Source organism: Rhipicephalus sanguineus, chromosome 10 (genome assembly GCF_013339695.2).
Source record: "Rhipicephalus sanguineus isolate Rsan-2018 chromosome 10, BIME_Rsan_1.4, whole genome shotgun sequence".
Lineage (NCBI taxonomy): Eukaryota > Metazoa > Arthropoda > Arachnida > Ixodida > Ixodidae > Rhipicephalus > Rhipicephalus sanguineus.
Window position 1 is genome coordinate 78564884 of NC_051185.1, and position 22606 is coordinate 78587489.

The 22606-nt window shown below is 45.7% G+C and overlaps 1 protein-coding gene across 1 annotated transcript in view; it reads right to left on the reverse strand.

The window, feature by feature from the left end:
• Positions 1-6: 6 nt before the first annotated feature.
• Positions 7-22606, reverse strand: part of LOC119372153 (carbohydrate sulfotransferase 1-like) — a 116460-nt gene continuing 93860 nt past the window's right edge. The window contains exons 2-4 of the mRNA XM_037642613.2: positions 19554-19646; positions 6848-7133; positions 7-4619 (exon numbers count right to left, since the gene is read on the reverse strand). Coding sequence (XP_037498541.1) covers positions 3340-4619; positions 6848-7031 — 1464 coding nt within the window. The 5' untranslated portion in view covers positions 7032-7133; positions 19554-19646 and the 3' untranslated portion in view covers positions 7-3339. The remainder of the gene's footprint in view (positions 4620-6847; positions 7134-19553; positions 19647-22606) is intronic.

Below are 22606 nucleotides of genomic sequence, written 5' to 3' on the forward strand. Positions count from 1 at the left end.
CGCACTACGTTCTGCATACATCCCTGTTCCATTCTTGTCATGCAATGCACTCTAAATTACCTCACACTCAGGGGCCTTCACTACACTTCAGTTTCACGAGATACCTAGAAGCTTTCTTCCTCTCTATTCTTGCTCCTTCTCAAGAGAGTACTTTTGACCATTTTCGCTTTACTGGTTAACTTCTTAAGCATTACGACGTCAGTACCTGAAGAAATACACACGCTGCTCATATGTACGGGTACCTCCTGTCGCCCGAACTACGCGACCTCTTCGCAAGTCGAAAGCTGCCTACGCCAAGTTCTATTCGTATACCATCTTTTCTCCTCCTCGTGAAATAGAATGCCTAAATGTGTTCAAAGTGTACCTGTTGAAGTACAACTGCTGACAAAAGTTATAGGACCACAGCAGTTAGGCTGAGATATGTTGCCGCGTGCAATAAGTGGACTTGCTTATTGTTGTTTTTCAAGCCGCTACCTGTTCACACTAAAGCACTTGTTGATTATGAGGATAACGTACTTGTTTTGTTCTAGTAATAAGCCTTATCTTCAAACCAATGAAATTAAACAGTTATTCCATATTTTTTATTGCCGTAGCTCTTAGCGGCAGTCAATGTAATTTCATTGTAATGGGTGCTTATTCCTCTGGTATATTAATTTAACTGTGGTGCAAATGTGCTGGAATTGTTAACACTGCGAAGAGAAAACAGAGCATTAAAGATACAGTGTGTTACATATGTGCACGTCAACGCGGTTAGAATCAAATTTTCACAAACGTAAAAACAGGCACAGCGCACAGAGGTTAGGTGAAGGGATGTTCCAATATTGAAAACGCAAGCTTGCAAAATGTGGTCGCGACTGAAGCGAGCTGTCAAAAAAAAAGCCTTCCAGGATATGAAGTTATCATGTTGAGTTATACGTAAGCGTAACATCATAATATATATCATAGGCTCACGCAGAATCAGCAGTAGACGAGTCACATAACACTCGTTTTAACAATAAGCAGTATTCTGCTCAGATTTACTGTTAAACATTGAGAACGTCAGGTGCAACTTCATTTCGATAGCCAGAAAAGCTTGAACGTTTTTTTGGCAAACGGCCAGATCTTACATCTCCGTATTTTTTACAACAGGTTCTTCAGTTTTTTTCCAATGAATATATCCGCTTAAAGGGGTACTGACACGAACATTTTCAGTTGTCAATTTTTTGCGTCAAATGAAAGCCGAAGCCCTCAAGAGCCTAGAAAAGATCGTGCTGAGCGCGAGTGCACCCTGAAAAAGTAATTACAGTGAGTTTTAAAAAGCTAGTTTCGGTTCCTACTGTACCCTGACGTCACAACACGGTATGAGTTTCTCGTCACGTGCTCGCGCAATACATAATGACGTTTCCACGGACGCTCCGTACCGTGGCTCCGTTGGTGACGTACAAGCGGCCATCTTGAAAGTTTTGGTACCTGACGTCATCAGAACTAGCCAGACTGCTGCGTGAAGTCACCAGAATTAGTACTGTAGCCTGACGTCAAGCTAGTGTCGATGTCGGTGGGTTCGCCATGAAAAAATTGACTTTAATATCAAAATAAAATATCTTATCAGCATTTGCTGAGCTTCACACTTGCTCAGAGTCGTCTCTGTATACAGGAGATCTGTATGGCAGAGTAAACTTGCCTTCGAAAACAGGTGTCAGTACCCCTTTAAGACTTATGAATATTTGGAACTACGACAGGAAAACAGAGCTGCGAACATCCAACACTTTTCTATCTCATTAACCAAATGCCTAAGTATGATTGCGAGGGCCATTCCTCTTTGTCTGCGCAGCTAATAAAATGACTCAAACATTTACCTTGGCGTTTACTCGAAGGATACAAAGTGTACATGATCAAACTGCCAGTAGGCTTACAAGCTATAATCCTGAAAATGATCGTCTGCAATGTTTATACAATGTAATCGACAGTCACAACATCAAACATAAACGTGAGGCAGCTAAAACAGATGTCGAGCTTCAAACACGCACATCAACGCTGACGTAGGTGCACTCATGGCAACAATAGCACGCGTTACCGCGCTGTCGAACAAATTATGAACACGAACTTGCAACACACACGCAACAGAATTTCTAGGCGTCTCCTTTGAATAACTGATCACGTAGCGCAAAAGTTGACACTGGACAAGAGAAGGGACGAAGACGAGCGCTTACTTCCAGATGCCCTCCCACATGTTGAGCCAGTAAGGCCTCAGAGGCTTGCTGTAGTCCCGTATTTACATGGAGTCTCCCACAACTTGAAAAAGGTTGGGGAGCAGGCCAATGTGAAGGTGGCTTTTTCTGCCCCGAAAAAGCTGTCGTACTTGTGCGCTAAAGATGTTTCGAATGCAAAACGAGGTTGCTGAAAACGGCAAAAATTCCGTTGGTCACGTGTACAGCAAATGCAATCACTCAGATACCTCTTTCATGCGGCAAGCAGTACATAGGACAAACTGGCCGCTGTATTATTGACCGGCTCCGGGAACAGGCTTGTAACGTCGAGAATGTCGCGATGGTTTCTTGGCATTGCACTGCAGCACGTGTGGCTGCAAACCGCTTTTGCATGACGCCGTTATCGTTAGAAAAAACAGAAATAAAACGACAAGGAAAATTATCGAGGCACAGAGGATTTGTAGATTTGGTCTGAACTGCGTCAGCAGTCCCTCTCTTGGGCTTTGTCAAATAGAATTCTGTTTCCTGTTAATGTAAAATTTTCGCGCATCGCAGATGTGGGCTTCTTGAATGATTTGTTTGTTTTTCGCATTTCGAGAGTATATATGTGTGCGCTCCCCCAAAATAAACCTTGTTGGAAATAAGCGCTCGTCTTCGTCCCTTCTCTTGTCAAGTGTCAAATTTTGCGCTACGTGATCAGTTATGCATTACCAACACGCCCAACTTCACACTCGTGTCCTCTAAGTGTGGTTCACACTCGCCCTACAAAGTGCTCGCTTTTTCATGTCATATACAGTGATCTCTTTGGCAGTTCATTCTGACTGTCAAGCACAGTGCACTCACAGAGTGCAATGTCATTATTCACAATGTCTTTCGGCTGGCAACGACATAGATGTCAGACTTATGAGTTCCTGCCTTGACGATGAGAAGTCCGTTGTGAAAACGCCAGCTCCAGCGACATTTGCAGTTCGATAATTTTTCGTCACTTCATACCTCCGCCTTCCCATGAAGTTTTGTCTTGCTCCCATTCGCCTATAATCACACTATCGTCCCTTTTAGCAAGACACGGGCCACAGAAAATCATTTCTTGCCGTACCTGTAGTAAGGAAGCCTAGAACACCTGACGCGACAAGGAATACGCGTTCACAAGTTTCTAGCTTCCAGTGCCTGCGGACACCCTCAACGTCGTACGGACACCAGCTGCTATCAAGTGCGGCACAGGAGCTATGGGCACTTCGTCCAACAAGTCATTTTCATCAATGATGGTTTTGTAACCTAACCGAAGGAGCACGTCTGAGCAGGATCGCTGAATCTCCGCGATGTCCTCGAACTTAAGCTTAGTCCTCCACTGAAACGCGACGGTAGACGAATTCCTTTTCGTTGAATACGGGTCCAGGGCGTCCGCCTTTCGCGCCTTGGTGTGCGTTTTCAGGAAATTGGACACGTACACTGTGTAGTTGAGTCCGAGAGCTTCGAACATTTTCAGCGCTTCTTTCTTGGGATCCAGAGACACGTCCTCGTATCGAACTCTGTACGTGCTGTTCGGAAACATCCTCTGCAGGTCCTCGAACGTGTCGAGGTCGGCGCGAAGCTCCGAGCACAGAGTGTCCTGGTGGGCGCAGCTCTTGGACTCGTTGCACCACTCCAAGAGTCTCCTCGAAGCCAGAATGCCCCGCGGGTCACGCACCAGGTGTAGAACCTTCATAGTCTTGGCTAGGTCCGGGTTACTCTGCAACCAGTCTCGAACCTGAGACATGTGCAGCCGCGTGACCTTCATAACTTGCGCGGGCGCACGCGCGCACACCTTGGACACGAAATCTGGCTTGAAGCAGACCGGATACTGGCCTGCGCACAGGGCCCAGAGGAAGTGGTTGCGCTTGAAGAGGAACTTCCTCTCGTAAGCCCAGCGGACGTAGTGCTGCACGCGTTGGAAGTCGCAGCGAAGCAGGTGCCCGATCAAGCCGGAAGCGTTGCTGGCTGCACTTCCGTTGAGCCTGGCATCGTTGCTGAACATGTGCAGAGGCTCGAAGTGGTAAAAGGTGGCCGGCGTTGCGGACAGCAGGTCGCCGACGAACGTGGAACCTGCCCGGAAGTAAGTGACGACGAGGACCCTGTGGACCTTGTCTGTCGGTACGACCGGGTAATGATCCAGGTTTCTGTTGAACACCTTCAGCATTCCAGACAGCCGAAGCGGCTTGAAGCGGTTCATGGCAGGCCTAGTGACGGAGGCCTTCTGGTGGATGACGAAATGACGAAACGCGACGGGCGCCCGCACCACGGAGATGGACGTGGAGGTTACGACTCCTGGTCTGAGGACACCGGCAGGCGTGATTCTCGAAAGAGCCTTCTTCGTCGTCGAAATTTTTGCGATCGATGCTTGGAGGAAGGCGGCATTATTTTGTTCCATTGCTTTTCTCACTGGAGACAACGTCCCTGCGAAACACAGGTAATGTAAAATATTTTGTCAACAGCATTATTAAGAGCACGTTTCAGCGTATACATCTTATATTAACTTAAGCTCGAGAAACGGAACACGTGACAAAGCCGCGAACACGGACAGCGCTTACTGTCAAGTGAATATAATACGCAAACGTTAAAGCCAGCACGCATCCACGAAGAACAGTTCTTTCGCACACATGTGCACTCACTTTAGTTTCTGCATTTTGTAGATTAAGTATTCAGTTGAGAGTCAGCACTGTTCGAATCTGCGCCACTGTCGTATGCGTCGTACTATGCGCAGTTTAAGTTCTTAGAAAAACAGTCAAGACAAACGAGCACGACTTTCAGTTCTGTAATAATTTAAATCTTACCACGATATTACCTATTTTCCCAGTCTGTGCACAAAGATATGAGACATGTATCCAGGAAGAATTTCTTTAAGGAAGATAATGTTTAGTGCACCGTATGTGTGACTAAGATATGTGCTGCATTCGAATTCGATCAGTGTTTTGCGCGTACTCTCAGCGATCATAGCTGGACCTTGAAGGTAGAGATAGCCGAGAAACGAAGGTGATGAACTGTTCACGATCACTGGAATGTGAGACTGAACGACTTCGTTAAAGTTGATTCTCCAAGACAGAATGGAAGACGACAACGACCGCAGGAAGTTACCGTGACCACGCCAATGACTGAATTCCTACAGAAATCTGAAGTCGTTTGCATAAGAACACTGCTATCGTTATTTCGCATCCATGCAATGCACAACGCGGCAGCAGCATCGCTGCAAACTATAACAAACGATTAATGTAAGCAGGATTCACTACAATTCCTATAATACGAACAAGAAGGAATTATACCCAGCCGAAAACAGACGAGCACAGGAAACGGTGAAGGAGACAAGAAAGCGGCTAGACTACCAACAAAGGAGTTGGTAGTCTAGCCGCTTTCCTGTCTCCTTCACCGTTTCCTGTGTTCGTCTGTTTTCGGCTGAGTATAATTCCTTGATGCAATGCACCAACTAGCCCAACAACGAGTTCTACTAGAACGAACAAGAATCAATGTTGCGAGATTCTTCACAATTCAGGTCTTGTTGAGCGTCTTAAACAAGCCCTTTGCCTTTTTTCTTACGTGAAAAGCATGTCTATAAACACGAAATCCAGTTTTACAATCGCATCGTCTTGCGGGCATCATCTTATCCATTTTCTTCGCACTACCCTACCATAGAAAAACCGTCGTTTCACGGAACAGGCGAGGCTTGGCCGACAAGGCTCACGAATGCTGTGCTTCAAAGAAAACCGTTCCCCTGTTCAACTGCAATCTTCCCTAACGTCGAAGCGACTAAGTGGTAATCCAGTTGTTGAGAGTATTTCGCTTGTATCTGTCGCTAGAAAATGTATGCATTCTTTTTTGCTGTCGTTTTGGTTTCTTGGTGTGCTTCAAGAAGGATAGCTTCAGTCTGTTCTGTACAAACACAAGCACTCGCAGTTCGTTATTACGTTTTGTCCTAATGGAAGTTTGGCCACTTAGGAGGCCCGCTACCGCAATAAACCTGAGTCCGTTTTAACAAAATACGTCTTACGCTACAAATTTTCATTAAAAAAATACTTGAGGCGGGACCTACAATTAGCGAAGCCGGTTGACCATTAGAAAGACGTACTTACGAAGGAGCTTTGTGAATTCGGCCTCGGAGCAATATGAAAATATTTAAACGAAGAGTTTCAAGAATGACAAGAGGCTCGCTATGAACGTTCACTAATTATTAATACGACGAAATGGTAAATAATTTGAAAAAATACTCGTAGGAATAGATGAAGTGGACAGCGACGAAAACATTGAAATGCTAACGTTTATTTTTTTGTTTATATTTTTAATTCGCTACAGATTAGACAACAGCTATTTAACGTTCAATAAAGAAACCAAAATCACCAGTAATAGTTTCGCTTGTCTAAAAATTATCATTTTAGCATTTTCTTTTCTTTTTACAAATTCTACTGCCGTACGATTAATGAGACAGAGAGAGAGAGAGAGATAATAATCTTTAATGAAATTCCCGGAGTGGTTAGCCTGGTTTGTCGCCTGGCGTTCTGCTGATCCCTCATGGTGGGTCGGGCCATTCCTCTAGGATCCAACCAACCAACCTTTTGCGCATTGAACATGCATGGCGAAAAGCCAGGAAAAGAAATACATACACCGTACTGTTCGTAAGGCGCATTATAGCGTACCTTCGACATCATTGTGTTCTCGCAGTGTGTCGCTAGTGCTGACTTTGGCGAGCAGGGAGTTCACGGAGGACACAGGCGGTGCCCGGACAGCTGGCAAGCCCAGGTCTGGAGCCAGCTGAACTACGACGAGGAACAGAGCCGCTCCCAGCGAGAGAAGCAGCAGCAGCCTCTTGTGGCAAACCATGGCCTACGATGAAGCCCAGCAAGAAGGCACCGGGTTCGACTCCGACGTCCCGGAGTCAGGACATGGCTGAGCACTGCCTCTTGGGGCGCCGGTGCTATCTTTCTGTGAGATAGAGAGACAAGGAGTATTTGTGTTAGAGAACGATGAACAATGGATGTTCAAATCAACGGAAACAACCAAAGAAACTGTCAAGAGTTTACAAAATCTATGCAAACACTCGGCAAACAAAGCACTTATTTCTCTAACGATGTGCTTTAGAAATTTTTGTCATCCTGATCGCTGTGTACACACATGTTATCACGTGCAATAAACACTGAGTTGTTTCTTAGTGTTGTGTCCAGTTTCGCTCTTTAGCTGTACATGTGGTTCTTTGCGGCACTGCGCGAAGTATGTGCTACCTACTAGCCTATCAGAGAGTCACGTCTGGTTTGCTACCCTGCACTGAGGAAAGAGACAAAGGGGCCTATCTGTTTCTCCTTTTCTTACAAGGTCCTTAAACTGCTCCTTATTTCACAGATACTTCTTGAATGAAAGAGATAACGAAAGTGACTACAGCATTTAAAACGATTTTAGTTCTGCGTAAATACGTTGATGAGAGCGAGAGGGAGAAACGAAGGGGAAAGGGAGGAAGATTAACCAAGCACTGGCTTGGTTGACTACCCCACACGTGGGGTGGGGGAAAGGGGGAATAATATATAGGATAGAGAGGAATGAACAAGAGTAAGAAACAAGAAGAAATGAACAGTTAGTGTGAACACACGGAACACCCAACTCCCGCTGGTAGCTCACAAACTCTCGTGAAGTCCGGTTGTCTTTTCAAGTAGCAAAACAGGGCTTCCGTGGCCATGTGCATGCACGCAACCGTGGACCAAGGTACAAGGATCATGTTCTCTGGTGTTGGTTGGGCCAAGTTGCATATGTAGCTGCTGATCACCTGCCGTTTGATGTGATTTTCACTCATGGGCCTTGGTATGTTAACGAGGGCGTAAAGATGGGCTCGCCGCGGCGAGGATCGAACCAGCAATCTTGTGCCCAATGGCATCACACCATAGCAACACACCTACTACTGTGAGATAACCACACTCATATTAAATCATTCTGTGTATACAAAGCTAATCATAAGTCGTTAAACTTTACGAAGAGCAATAGACTAGAGAATGTAATAGTCTATATAGCATGTATAAGAACACGGGCGCATCAACACCGTAAATCATTTGCAGTCAGTCACGCGTGAACGGAAGCTATTTTTCATTTCCTGTTCATTAATTGCGCAGCAGAAGCCTACAACACTGTTCTGTCGCGAGATCCATCCTTCGTGAAAGATACGGTCATGTTGTAAGCTTTCACTGGATTGCACAAAGACTGCAACATGAACTATTTTTGGTGCTCTGTCGGAAATGCAACCTGAATATGTCTGATGGACCGCACAAGGCTGTATTGTTAGCAATAACCTTGTTAAAATCTTTAAGGACAACATACTTGCACGAGCGGCTGTAGAGTGATAGTGATGTCCTATACAGCACAAGGCTACCGCATTGTGACGTTGCGTGTGCGCTCACCCCCCCTCTCTCTCTCTTTTTTTACTCTTTCAATTTCTCCCATCCCCTTACCCAGTGTAGGATAGCATACCGTTTATGCTAAACTGGTCACCATCCCCGCCTTTCCTCTCTCTCCCGTTTTCCTTCCATGTACCTTTATAATGGCTTCACCGCGGTACAGTACTGTACTGTGGGGAAGCATAGAAAAGTTACTCTGGTGAAATGAAGCCAGGATTTATACAACTAAGGAGTATAAACTGCGTGTCAGCATTTTGACTGGCTTTAGCAGCGCCTCCAGCATACCAAAGGGGCAACATGGAGACCAAAGCTGCAACCCAGCTTTGTCCGTGTACTTAGAGCTGGTCAAAGCCTCCGCTTGGCCGGAGAGTGTACGATCAGCAGCCTACGATACGACTGTTCGCTGGTGTTTTGTATGCGAGGTCCGACCGGCGTCGTGGTCGAAATTCGAACCCGCGCACTCGAGCTTACCAGCGCGACACCGTACGTGCTACGCTACGCGCGCGCGCGTGTGTGCTTGTATGTTTACATGTATGTGTTTTTGTGTGCGTGTATATATATATATATATATATATATGTGTGTGTGTGTGTGTGTGTGTGTGTGTGTGTGTGTGTGTGTGTGTGTGTGTGTGTGTGTGTGTGTGTGTGTGTGTGTGTGTGTGTGTGTGTGTGTGTGTGTGTGTGTGTGTGAATATATGTGTGTGTCGAAACCGTATGTCCTACAATGTACTCCCCTCCCCTCTATCTCCTAGCAACCGAGGTCACGCGTGAGGCGCCTAATGTCATCGCCGAACACTTGTTAAACGAATGATTCGGTTCGTTGAAAAGGGCGGAGCCCCTGACCTAGCGGCGTTTGCCAGGCGCCGTGGAATAAATGACACTCGCGATCTACATACAAAACTAGGTAAATAATAAAAGCAAGACAGCTCCCAGCAAGCTCCGTAACGGACGATTAGGAAACCCACCCGCAGTCGTTAATTGGGTCATGTGCTGTGCATGCGCGCGCAATTACTTTATCAGTTCATTTTGTTTCCCTTCGTAGTCATCCGGAGCTGTGCAGACGAAAGGGAGTCTGTGGAACTGCAGTTGAACGGAACGCTGCGCAACCCTGGAGATCGCTATCATCTTGGCAGATCCTTATCAGCTTTCGGTCATTAGTGTGGCATAGCATTGCTGACGCTGGTATCCCGGCGACGGAAATCTTGCACGTGCTGACATCTGAGAAGTCTAATCTAGTGCAATCAGAATGTCTGTAGGAAAATGAATGACGCCTTCGGCGGAAGGCTCATTCATTACAGGACACGCAGAGACGAGTAAACACGCAAGGTCAAAGTTCCCGAGTGCTCGTGCTCACGTTTTTCCCATTAGGAGATTCGCTTGGCCACGACGTTGCATAATGAGTGTAGTGTTCCATTAAACGCATACAAACGCACTAAGCTGGTAATACTACTAACACTAACATAAAGGTAATAATTACCGTATAAAAACTCGGGTAGGATAAGGAAACGTAATCGCCGCTCCACTAAGGCTAAGCTTATTGTGTCATTATTACTCTAAGTGAACATCACAATAAATAATCTTTTTATTCGCACGTCATATTATACATTTATCAAACTAGACTAGATGAATGATACGGTTCCGCAAAAACAGAAAAAGAAACATGCTGTTGAGTTACAAGTCCTCCCGAAATGCCATCACACGCGGCAAGTCCTACTGGCGCCTTCTATTGCGTTGAAAATGAGAACTTGACAAAAACGAAACAATTATTCAGATCTCGTGCGCTGCGAGAATGGATGCTGTGTGAAGTATTCTTTATGTATCGCTATTGAGCATCAGTTGTGGCTCTGCTCAGCTTAATACACGGATGAATGTTTTTGTAAGGCAAGCGATTGCGTGGATCACGTGTATGACATGAATGTATGTGTGCGACACAAACCTGTGTGTGACAAAACGCGTGTTACACAAACGTGTGTGGGATGCATCATGCGTGTGTGACACACAGCGCGTGTCAGGCATAAAACCTCGATGTGATACAAAAAGTGTGTCCGACACGAACATGTGTGTGGCACAAACTTGTTTGTGACGCAAGCATCTCTGCGGCGACGGCTGTCACGACAATAGTACAACGGCAATGGCGGGACGGCTTACCCGCCGCGGTGGTCTAGTGGTTATGGTGCTACACTGTTGACCCGAAGGTCGCGGGATCGAATCCCGGCCGCGGCGGCCGCATTTCGATGGAGGCAAAATGCTAGACGCCCGTGCGCTTATATTAAGGTGCACGTTAAAGAACCCCAGGTGGTCGAAATTTCCGGAGCCCTCCACTGCGGCGTCCCTCATTATCATATCGTGGTTTTGGGACGCTTGGCAGAAAGTGCCAGGGCGCAAAGCCCCTATCCCCGGTCACGTGCGCACGTGAAACGCTAGGGGACGTCAAGCCACAACAATTACTATCATTAATAGCATGGCGGCTCACTTGTTATACGCCAGCGTGGAAACCCCTTCCGTATCGTGCCACAGGTGACTACATTAAATTCCTGCAATGTTCACCTCCATACAGCTTACCGTTCACAAGTTGTACGGTAATGCAAACACTAAATATGGCATATACACCACTTGCTACGCGTTGGCATTCACCTTCACTGCAATGCGTCCACCGTGGCCGGGAATCGAACCCGCGTCTTCGAGCTTAGCAGCGCAATACACTACCGGTTTAGTAACCACGGCGAGTAAGTAAGAATAGAAAAAAAAAACTGCAGTCACTCTCATATTCAGTACACTTCAGCGCGCAAATACGAACAAAAAGTCACTGTGCACATGTGGCGAACATATAGTACGTGCTCATATTAAAACTCTGACACATTTTAATGCACTTCCGTTAAAGCTTGCAGAAAAAAATGATAACTCAGCGACATTACCTGACACGTATAAAATATGTGTCTTATTATAAGTCGACCTAATGCAACGTAATCTGTTTTATTTTCGCCCTGTTACAGATTTCTTCATGATGTGCGACGTTTGGCCACGTCAGCGTCTGCCGCGGCTGTCATCCATACATCTTATGCGCGGAAACGTACAACCAGTTTCGTTGCAAAAACCTCGTTCTTGATGTCGTATTTTTTTTTTCTTACGTTTTTTGCACGACGAGTCTCCGCCTCCTGACCGTAAATGCATAGCTTTTACTTATAGTTTAACGTACGAGCTACGAAATTTCAAAGAACAGTCGTATAACAGATAAAACAAATGTAAAAAGGGGGTGGGTGTTTGAGCACCCACCCCCGTTAAGGGATTTTTTTCATTGCAAGCTTCCATATTCCCCTTCCAGTCGTATAACAGGTAGCTTTAGAGTGTTACGATTTCTAAAATCTTGCAGGACTGCCCTTAACATCCGAGGGTAACATCTCGGATGAAATAACTAAAATGAGCAGTAATACCAATAGGTTATGTTGCTATTTTTAAGGTTAACTAGGCTTGACAAAACACGAGTAAATTTAAACTTTTATCATTTTACTACATCGCAGTGTCATTCAAGCGTAAAGCTTTGTTACCGAGTTACACATAAAATTTCTATGAGGATCAGTTAATGAGATATTGTAGAAGGGTCGTAAGCTGGACCAGTTGGTACTGGTTCGTTGCAGAACAGTGCAAAAATAATAATAAAACAACGAAACACTAAAGATGGGAAAATAACACAAACAAGCGGTGACTATCAGCTGAAGCATTATTCCTGAGAACAGGCGAATGTACGGAAAAAAGTCAAGAAACATGCAGAGACTGCGCAACAGATGAGGGCAGAAAATCTTTTTTCGTCCTTTCTCGCGCTGTTCCACAACGAGATATTTTAAGTGGCTTCGATGGTATTATACTCCAATGGCACGAATGTTTTCTTAGTGCATGATAAGAGAGGTCAGAAAATTTCAATGCAGCCACTGGATTCATATTCGAATAAAAAAGTTCAACAAACGCAAACGTGTAAACCGTGAAATCCAGTACAGCTAAACGGGCTGCTCAGTTTCTGGAACTTGAGTTAACAGTCGCAGTGCAGAGTTAATAAACATAGGTAATCGCAATATAGAAAACGTAGACATGGCGATCGCTAGTTTAGTCTACATGTTTTTTGTTTGTTTGTTTTTTTCCCTATTGACGTGTTTTCGTCTAAAGCTTGCGCTGGGACCATCAACTCAAGCATAGCTTACGAACCGCCACACTCCAGTGTTCTGCGGCAAAGTGTAGAGTTAACGCAAACTTTTTTTTTTCACAATACCTTGCCTCGAGAAACATCAGCGATAGGCTGTGCGTCGCGCACCATCCAACCTTCACAGCTCACCTCAACGCGATTCTCCAAACTCCGAGCAAACAGCGCCGGGTGGCGCGCGAAGACCGTCTCTCGACGAACCTCGTCGAGTTGGGCGCGCGCACTTTTCACCATGACTATTATACCATGACTGTTCGCGACGTCATATCAATTCACCACAGGTATTCATGACATCAGCATGACTATTGCAGTGCTGTTTTCCAAAAACTTCCTCTCCGATCAGTCACACCACGAGCAGAGGAGACGAAATAGCATGTGACAAGCGAAACGCTCACAGATCGCAGAACGATATACGTGGTCCGTAGCGGTGCGGCGGCACGCGGTGTCCGGTGGGGCGCGGCGTCGGTTTCTCACCGCGTAACCCAGTGTCCCGTGCCGTCCCGTCCCGTTTCATGGCACCACCCTCGCCATCCGTGTAGTGGACGGCACACACATGGTCACCGCCCCTTCCAGCTACCGCTAGCCCGAGCGCGTACACGAAGACAAAATCGTTAAATAGGCTGCTGCTACCTTCTTCCACTAAGTGCTCCTCTCCACACGCGCTATCACTGTCCGACCCTCCCTCTCTCCCCCTCCTTCTTCTTCACTCTTTCCAGAGGTGCGTCCGGCCAACCGCAGGCAATGCATCACGCGCTTGGGTGATTTGCTTTATGCATCGTTGTATACGTAACGCTCCAGATTTTTTCTTTTCCCTTTTTCGACTATCCTTTTCTATCGCACTCCTTTTTGGGATTGCTATACCTTTTGTGTACCACGTGTTCTCCATGTGGTGTCATTCGTTCCGCTTCCCTCCGACGCTGGTTTCGCTCCTCTCCCTTTCCCCCGCTGTACCTGCGGCTCTGATTGTTTTTTTTTTCTTTTGTTTGTTTCGCTTTCCGGCGAAAGCTTTTTTTTTTCGGCGCTGCATTTAATAGCGTTGGTGAGGACGAAGATCGGTTGTTTAGGCATAGGCGATGACCGATATGGAATGGAAGGCCTCGGATACCGGTGGCCGCGACTCGCAAGAGGCCGAAATTTTTCAGCAATCAGCGTTAAGGCGAGCGCCATAAAAGATGAGCGCTAAGGAATGTCCGAGGGGCGATTGCGCGAATGTCACAGATTTGAAATTAAGGCTAGTGTAGGGGAAGCTAATTAGCCCGAAGATATCATCATTTTAGGGATATAATAACAGAGAAGCCGTGTAGTTAGAGAGGAGTCATTCTCTACTGAGTGTGTTCCCATTGATGTAGATTCTCTCTTGAACGTCAAATGTTAATTGCGGGATATATCCTCCCACTGCGCGCGCCGTCTCCCTTATTTTTTGAAGAAAATATTAGAGCCCTGTCCGAACATTATACACGGCAGATGTTCCGGGTGTTCTTGGTTGAATTTCCCCGCTATGTACCACTGGTCATCTCTGACACCTCCGGATACGAGGTGCGCACAAATCCGAGCGTCCACTTTCTTAGGGTGTAGGCACCGACTTAAAATGCAAGTCGATGGGAAAAGCTATACCATCATCGCTTAAAACTACGGTATCACACAGCACATCGCCGCAGCAACGCGGGAAGAAAGTACCGTTGTGACGTCTCAGTCTCCACATCCGAAAACTCGCACCCTAACAGCAACTTCATGTATAACAATAAAGCCTCCTTATAATCCCGACAACGCGTGCCACGCCATAAAATCAGATACCGACGCACCAACCATCGAGCCTTCCCGCTAGAAGTCATAGTAGTAATATTGTCACTGTGCTAATGTCTTTGAACTGCGCCGTTCTCTTCTCCGTGGTGATTGAGCCATCTGCGAGTACAGCCCCCGAAATGCGAGTTTCGAAAACAAGTGCACCTGATTCGCAGTTCATCTTTGAGATATACTGCAGCCGCACGGCGTCTGTTCTAGCGACTTGATTATCGATTCGCTCGAAATGTCGGCCGTCATCATGATAAATCTGTGCTTTCAGCGCAATGTGGAAATGCATGAATTAACGATGATGCGAGGTGCAGCAAACACTTCAGGTGGCACTGTGTCATAAAAAAATGTTAGTGTCGGTTTAACGGTACGTAGGAATCAACTTTATGTGAGAAAGCTGACGACAGGGTCAATGTCCAGGATCTCCCGAGTCTGAGCCGACACCTTGGTCCTGTTCGTCAGTTGTGGGCCCTCAAGGCCTTAAGCTCGTCAGCTAGTACCCACAGCACTCGAAGTTTGATCCCGTCGTGGGCGGTAATGATAGGTTACCTCCCCGCCCCCCATACAATGTGGTAGAAGTCATTGGTTTTCAGACAGGCGGTAAAGTGTTTGTGCAGCTTACAGGATACGTGAAGGGCCACAGCATGGGTGTCGTGAGGCAAGGTGCTGGTCTGGTGTATCCGTAGCAACACTGTCTCTTCTCTTGTGAGTTTGGTTTGTAGGGTTGTGTAAGTTCTGTTTTGACGGTTAAAATACCTAATTCGAGAATTCGTTTGAGGTGTCAGTGCATACGTGAAAGCACGCGTACAGCGTTACGCGATCACGCTGGGACCCGCAATTGCATCCTCCGGGCTGTCCCATCAGGTTCACGAGCCCTGTTCGAGCCGTACTAAAGTATCCCGAGAAAATGTGCAAGCATTCTCGTAAAAAGCGTTTCCTTCAATACGCGAAGTTGGTGAACACGTTTCCCGTACAAGGAAAAAAAATATTGCACAAAGCAATAAATATGGAGGATTTCTGGTGCTTTCACCAATAAAGTTATTCAATCAATCAATCAATCAATCAATCAATCAATCAATCAATCTGGTGCTTTCACGAATGCACATGTTGCCGCAAAGAGAGAGAGAGATAGAGAGAGAGAGTGAAACTTTATTCAAAGGAAAAGGGAAAGGGGGATCTTGGAGCTTCAATGGCTGGGGCCCTACGTCCAGGGCTCCACCGGCCTTAGCTGCCCGCCGGACGTGATCCAGGAGCGCTAGCTCCACTCCCGGGTCCGAGCTGGCGAGTTGTGCCTCCCACTGCTCCGTACTAGGTATTAGAGGGAAAGCATGCAGAATGAACTTTTATACATTTCACGTTTTTTCTTGTTTTTTTTTTAGCGATGGAATATACCTTCATTCATTTTGCTGACAATTGAGGTAAGAACAATAGATGTAGAATGAAAGCCACCGCTCCGTGAAAGCGGTTCTTCAAACGTTGATATTCCTACAATTTCAAAAGATATATAGATTCACATAAATACAGTTCAAGTAGATTTCGTCAGTTTCGTAAGCGGAAACTGTAAAAAAGGCGCACCGTGACAAGCCAGGAAAGCATACGACCAACACAATGAAAACAAACAATAAATATCTCAAAACAAAAGATCGAATGAACAGGCAATTTTCATGCCTACAAGCCACCCATCATTGGCTCACTGACTTTTGTAACATTGCGATCTCTATCGCGACTAATCGGCGAACAGGCTATTTTACAATCTGATCAAAGAAGGCGCTTCTAAACGACGGCTCGGAAATCGACTTCAGCAAGGTGAGCTTTTTTCTAAAAAGAAGACACCAAGAAAGAACAACTCGAGATCTGTTAGCAGGTCTTGGGTTTGTACTGTTTGGCAAATGAGTAAGACAAATCGACGCCGCGACATACAAGACAAATATTGGAGCATGAGAGTTAATTCGACCATTTTCTTCAGAAGTTGAGCTCTCGTCTATTCCAGTATGACAGAATGTAGGGCTAGTAGTCGGTCTTGCGTTATAACAAAATAAAATTGGCGCAGGTAAAGACGAACACTCAAGGACGAGGCAGTCAAGGACTGCACTATATGCTAATGCAAAAATGTGATGTACTGTTGAGAAATGTGATGTCCCAGCGACGTCGACTCCGTTGTGATCGCTCTCAAAGCTACGTTGGTTGGGCGCGGTAAATAAAGAGACAGCGGAAGATCTCCAGCGTTGGCCAGCGGGGACGCGCGCATGCGCAGTGCGTCGCTCCATTCGGCTGATGGGCCCACCGACCGTCAAGAGGTGGGACCACAAGTCAAAAGGATAGAACTAGAAACGATGTTATACCTTCGTATTCCTGCCCCCCTCGGGTCGAATTAGCTCCATCTCTCGATCAGTTGTCATTACGACAAGTACTTATCTCTATATAACACCACACGTGTCCGGTGGGGAAACGGCAGCGCTCGGTTAATCGTCTTCGTAGTCCCGGACCAGCGCCCTTTCGTATGACTACGCAACTAACATTGCTTTGCCTCTTTAATGATACACCTTCGTTGCTGCTTCTTCTGCGAGCCAGAAGACCAATAATCATTTAAGGGCTTTGTGGGAGAGGGACAAATGACGTGAGGATCGATGCCACCCTTTTAACGGAAATGAGCATGGACGTTTAAAAAATAAATGCTTGGAGTGGAAATCATGTCCCGAAAGTGAAGCCCGGCTTCCGCCATCCTACCATTGGTGCGATAAAACGTTAGCCTGCAGCCACGGAAATGTATCGATTCCCTCACTCACGCGCCCTATGAGTTTGACGTGGCGAATTCTTCCGGACAGACACTACTCAACGTGCCTCTCTGCGTTTGTGGTTTCCTTAAGAATTCTCGATGTTTTGGCCAATTTTATTAGAGACCACGTACCTATACTCATTTGGATACGTTACGTTCATCGGGAATAGTGATCTCTAATGTTCTCATTAACTTGGAATCGACGTTTGTAGAACAAAATCTCCAATCGGGCATCACTGGAAACGCTACATTTTATAGGCAATGTATGGCAAAATGCTGTCCGCACATTTTCTACTAAGAAGTTGCGAAAGCTTCCACTCGAGCATTTTTCTTAAAACTCCCTGGTAGTGTGGCAGACTTTTAATACATGGGCTGACTTTTCATCGCTACTTCCGCTCGTGGGTTCGCTGTGCTTAGCCAGCAGCGTTCGTTTTGCGTCTGCGCTTTTCTTCGACTCAGTTTTCATAACGGTGTCGTTACTAGCCGTAATTCCAGAGGATAGGCGTGTACGTACGCTGTATGCGCGAACCATCTTCATGGAGCGAAGGACAAACATAAATTGCAGACAGACAGACTCCGCGCTTTGATGCAACCAACAACGTTCAATTTTCTTCGAAGGTTCCGTATTTTATCAGCAAACACACCCACCTTCCAAATCAGAGCGAACAGTGCACATTACGCCGGCAAGCCGTGCATCCCGGCTCAGGCACTCGTACTCAGGCGCGCGTACGACTGGTGACAACCCTCTGGTTTTTAAAGACGATGATAGTCTTCCTTGGGGAACTTAAACGCAGAAATTTTGGTCTGCCTCTTTGTCTGTCTTTCTCTTTGTCTGTCTGTCACCCGATTCAGCTACCCGGCCAAAGTTTAAGCACTTCCTGAACGCCCAGCCATCTTGAACTAGTGCCGCCGTTCATACTTGTGATCATTGTCGATCAAAAAGCAAATGTTACGCATATCTGAGGTGCACCATCAATATGTAAGTATTAGGTGGTGTATTCCTTTACAAGAAAATACATATATCCATAATTCTAAAGCCCTAGTGTTTCTAAGGCAGCGCTGAAAATGCGACGCTAGGCACGAAAAAGCCCTCTGCCGACAATATGGTGCTGCCGCCGGTTTTCCGGCGTATTGCCAGATGGCGTCCACATCTCACGCAGCGCCTCCTCTATCGTCTTTCGACGACATTTGCAGCGAAGCACGCAGATACGCAGCCATTTTTTTAGTTAGGCAAACTGCCACGAATCAAGACGCCAAAGAAACGGTCGAGGAATGCGATGCGGGCTTGTGCTAACACATCTTGCTTTATATCGCAAATAAAAGACAGGAAGAATGTACACACAGGGTGATGATAGCGCCCCTGTGTGTCCATATTTCCATGTGTGTCCATGTCCGACACAACCTTAAGGAGAAACAGCAGACAATCAGGGCAAGGAAAGTATAGGGGGCGTTATTTGTAGTAATTATGACATAAATGTGAAGAAATTGCCGTGGACCAGAAGGCAACTTGCCGGCGGCAAGGACCGAACCTACAACCTTCGAATAACGCGTCCGATGCTTTGCTAATTTAGCTATGGCGGCGGTCGTCCTCAGTCCGTTTTATCGAGTATATCTGCGCACTTAAGCATGGCCGTATCCATGACGGCGCAGCTAACACTGCTTTTTATTTGTGCCGAACAGGATTCAAACAAAACTTGCGTATGAGAAAGTAAGGCAGGTGCTGTGACACAGTACTGCGCAGTTCGTAATGCTAGAAGCCAGGGACGTAGCCAAAAATGTGTTTTTTTTGCTTTTGTTTTTTAAGGGGGGGGGGGGGATTCAAGCATAGTAGATATACGTTAGGGCATGCGTTTGTATGTGTGCGTGCATATACACACATGCAAAATTGAAAAAATCAAACCCCTCTCATTCCTCCCCCCCCCCCCCCTCCGCCCCGTATAGATAACTTGCGCGTGACGTCATGGACGCCGCTTCTCAAAGGAACTGCGACTCCACGATGGCGGCTTTGATGACAAACAAGTTGCGTCTATGTGAAAACGACTCGGCAGTAACGTCTGTGTGCGTGAATAATGAAAGAACCTACATGTGATGTTGTGAAAACATCACTGTGACATCGGAAACGTCGCGTCCACCCATGCTGGTTCTCCAACAGGGCGCTTTCAGTGACGTCAGTGCAAGCCATCTATACGCCAGTGCTAGACGCTTACCTTTAGTGTTGTAACAGAAGGCTGTTACGTCTGGGCCGGTAAGGTACGATTTCTTGCGAATTCTGAACGACAGCACACATTGCCACTTCATTCCTGCAAGGCAAGCAAAGAAAGAGGCACTATGGTTGGTTGCGCAAGTAAACAACGGCGTAAGATTCTACAAGCAGTGCATTGCATCAAGGCAACAGAATTAGTGAACGGGCGAGGCCAATGAACATTTTTTTTTTGTTTCTTCAGTCATCAGAGACGCATTTATTGTTCTGAGTCACGCTTATGCGGCTTTCATTACGAACAAGCTAAGCAACAAACTCGCTCAAGTCGCGATTCCTGAACAGGACATGAACACCGACACCTGTCAACACTGCCGAAATTATCGCAGCAAAGTTTTGAATACGGGCTCGTTCTCTGATATTGCCAATGTAAGAAAGTGAAGATTTATTTATTTATTTATTTATTTATTTATTTATTTATTTATTTGTTTATTTATTTATTTATTTATTTATTTATTTATTTATTTATTTATTTATTTATTTATTTATTTATTTATTTATTTATTTATTTATCAGCACCTTACTGAGCCCGCGTGGAGGCTTCCATAAGGGGGCAGTGCAGTAAATACATAAAGATAAATATGAAATAACACCTCAACAATATGCAAATGAACTCATCAGTACAACGAAATATACTATAAAGGCAAGGTATAGTATACGAAAGTAAACGAAAAATATTAAAGCAACTCACGCAACTGCAACAGTGCTGCGGAAAATAAAAACAACTGACAAAACTTCGCCTTCCCGCAATGAAAAGATATGTAGACAAATAAAGAAAAAAGAAAAAAGAAAAACAAAAAGAAAAGAGATATATGGGTAGCAGTACTATAGGCATGGAAATTGACGAAAGTACCAAACGCAAAACATCAGATTTTGGTGGATAAATATCGTTTAAGATTGTAGAAATATTTTACGTAGTCTCGCTCTGATGCAGGGCCATATGGAATGCCATTCCAACAAACGACTAGCTCGTGGAAGGGCGGTTAAGTTGAATGCGTCAGTATCATCGTGCATGAACCTTAAGCTAAAGTTGCTACACAGTCTGCGTGAAGTTCAATGAGCGACATTTTTGCGTACATATGGCATCGTACTGGCGTGGATGAGTTTGTTGAACAGTGATAAAATAGCGATGCCGTGACTAGTATTATAAGTGGTTCGAGTGAAAGGTCTTGTCTAATCTGTGATTACCTAGATGGGTATCTGCAATTAGGCGCAATGTGCCGACTGACTGTGCTCTGAGTGCATTCTTACTTGTTGATTAAATATTGCTGAAAGGGGGACCGAATTGAGGAGGAGGACCGATGTGAGCAGCAGAGACACTGTGGCGCGCGAGCTTTTGCAGGCTTTTTACATGAAAAAGAAAGGCACAGATTGTGTTAGCCAAGCGTCGATGTGTTTGCGGGTGAGTGAGTTTGACTTGATTGAGCGCAATTTATGATAAGCCTTTGTCATCTATCTCACTTGATGCGTGCGCAGGCGCTCCTGTCGTGTACTGAGCTTTATATTCTCATGTCTGAGAGCGCAGCTCTTAGGCACCCGTTTCTGCGTTGAGCGGTGTCGCCGTCGCCGTCGCCGTCATAACCGATATACATGGAAAAGCAACCGATAGACATAAAAATATAAAATGAGAAAAAAATACCCGGGATCGAATGTGGTTTGAACCCGGGCCCTCTGCGTGGCATTCGAGTATTCTACCACAGAGCAACGCTGGTGCTTGCAACTCATTTGCAAAAACACTGTATACAGGCGTCATGTCGGGCAAGGAATCGCGTTAACCTATGTGATATAGCGGGGCAGAAGAGTAAAATAACAACCAGTCATCACACAATGCTAATTGCGCAACGAGAGTGTGGTTTAATGCTTCCCACCCACTGCAAAGTGCTCAGCCATAATTCTCCATCGTCATCAGTCACATGCAGCATCAGCAAAGTGCGCGAAATACCTCACAGGTGTGAAGCAGGTACCTCGCTTATCCGCAGAAAGACGAATAATGGCGTAGTGGGTGCTGTCCTACTTCACAAAAATTGTGATTTATGGCGGATCTTGGGGAAAGCGAAAACTTCAAAACAGAATTCGCCTTTCCCGAACACGATGCTGCGCTCAGAATTCGCATTAGGCAGTATCGTAATCCTCGATGAATTTTCTTAATCTTTTTTTTTCTCGATTAAAACCAGTTGGTAGTGAGCGCTCCTGTAGTCGTCTTCTCTTCTTGTGTCTCGTCCTTTTGCGCTCAAACCTATTTTCGTAGCTCTTGAGGAGGTGAGTTCAATTTGAGAACGGTTTAAAAAACGATAGGCACATGGATAAAACAGTTCTGCAGCATGTGACACTCTCTGTAACACTTGAAGGCGAAAACCTACTTCGCACTTTGCGATGCATTAACTTAGACAATTGGGGACCAGGCCTCTTGTAAGATAAACGAACCGCAGTGTGAGCTACATGCGTTAAACTACTTCGAGGAGGAGGTAATTGTGAGTTCAGATTCCACCAACGGAAATGATTATTCTGCGTCCACTTCAATTTGTTTCAATCTATGTCATTATTACTACACCACATTTTTAAAGACAACAGTTATTGGCCCGCATGCTTTCCCTTAACTTGAGGACGACGTAGCGAGCAGTGGAAAAAAAATGATAGATGTAGTCCTAAGGTACAAGAAGAGAGCAGAGTGGGCCAAGGAACAAACGGGTGTTGAGGACATATTAGTCGAAATCAAGAAGAAGAAATGGACATGGGCAGGGCATTGAGCGCGCAGGCTAGATAACCGCTGGTTATTAAGAGTAACTGACTGAATTCCAAGAGATGGCAAACGCGCGATGGGGAGACAGAAAGTTAGGTGGGTAGATGAGATTAAGAAGTTTGCGGGTATAACGTTGCAGCAGCAAGCACAGGATAGGGTTTATTGGCGGAACATGGGAGAGACCTTTGCCCTGCAGTGGGCGTAGTCAGGCTGATGATGATGACAGTGATGATGATGATGCTTTTGCTGGCCTTATTGTCTGT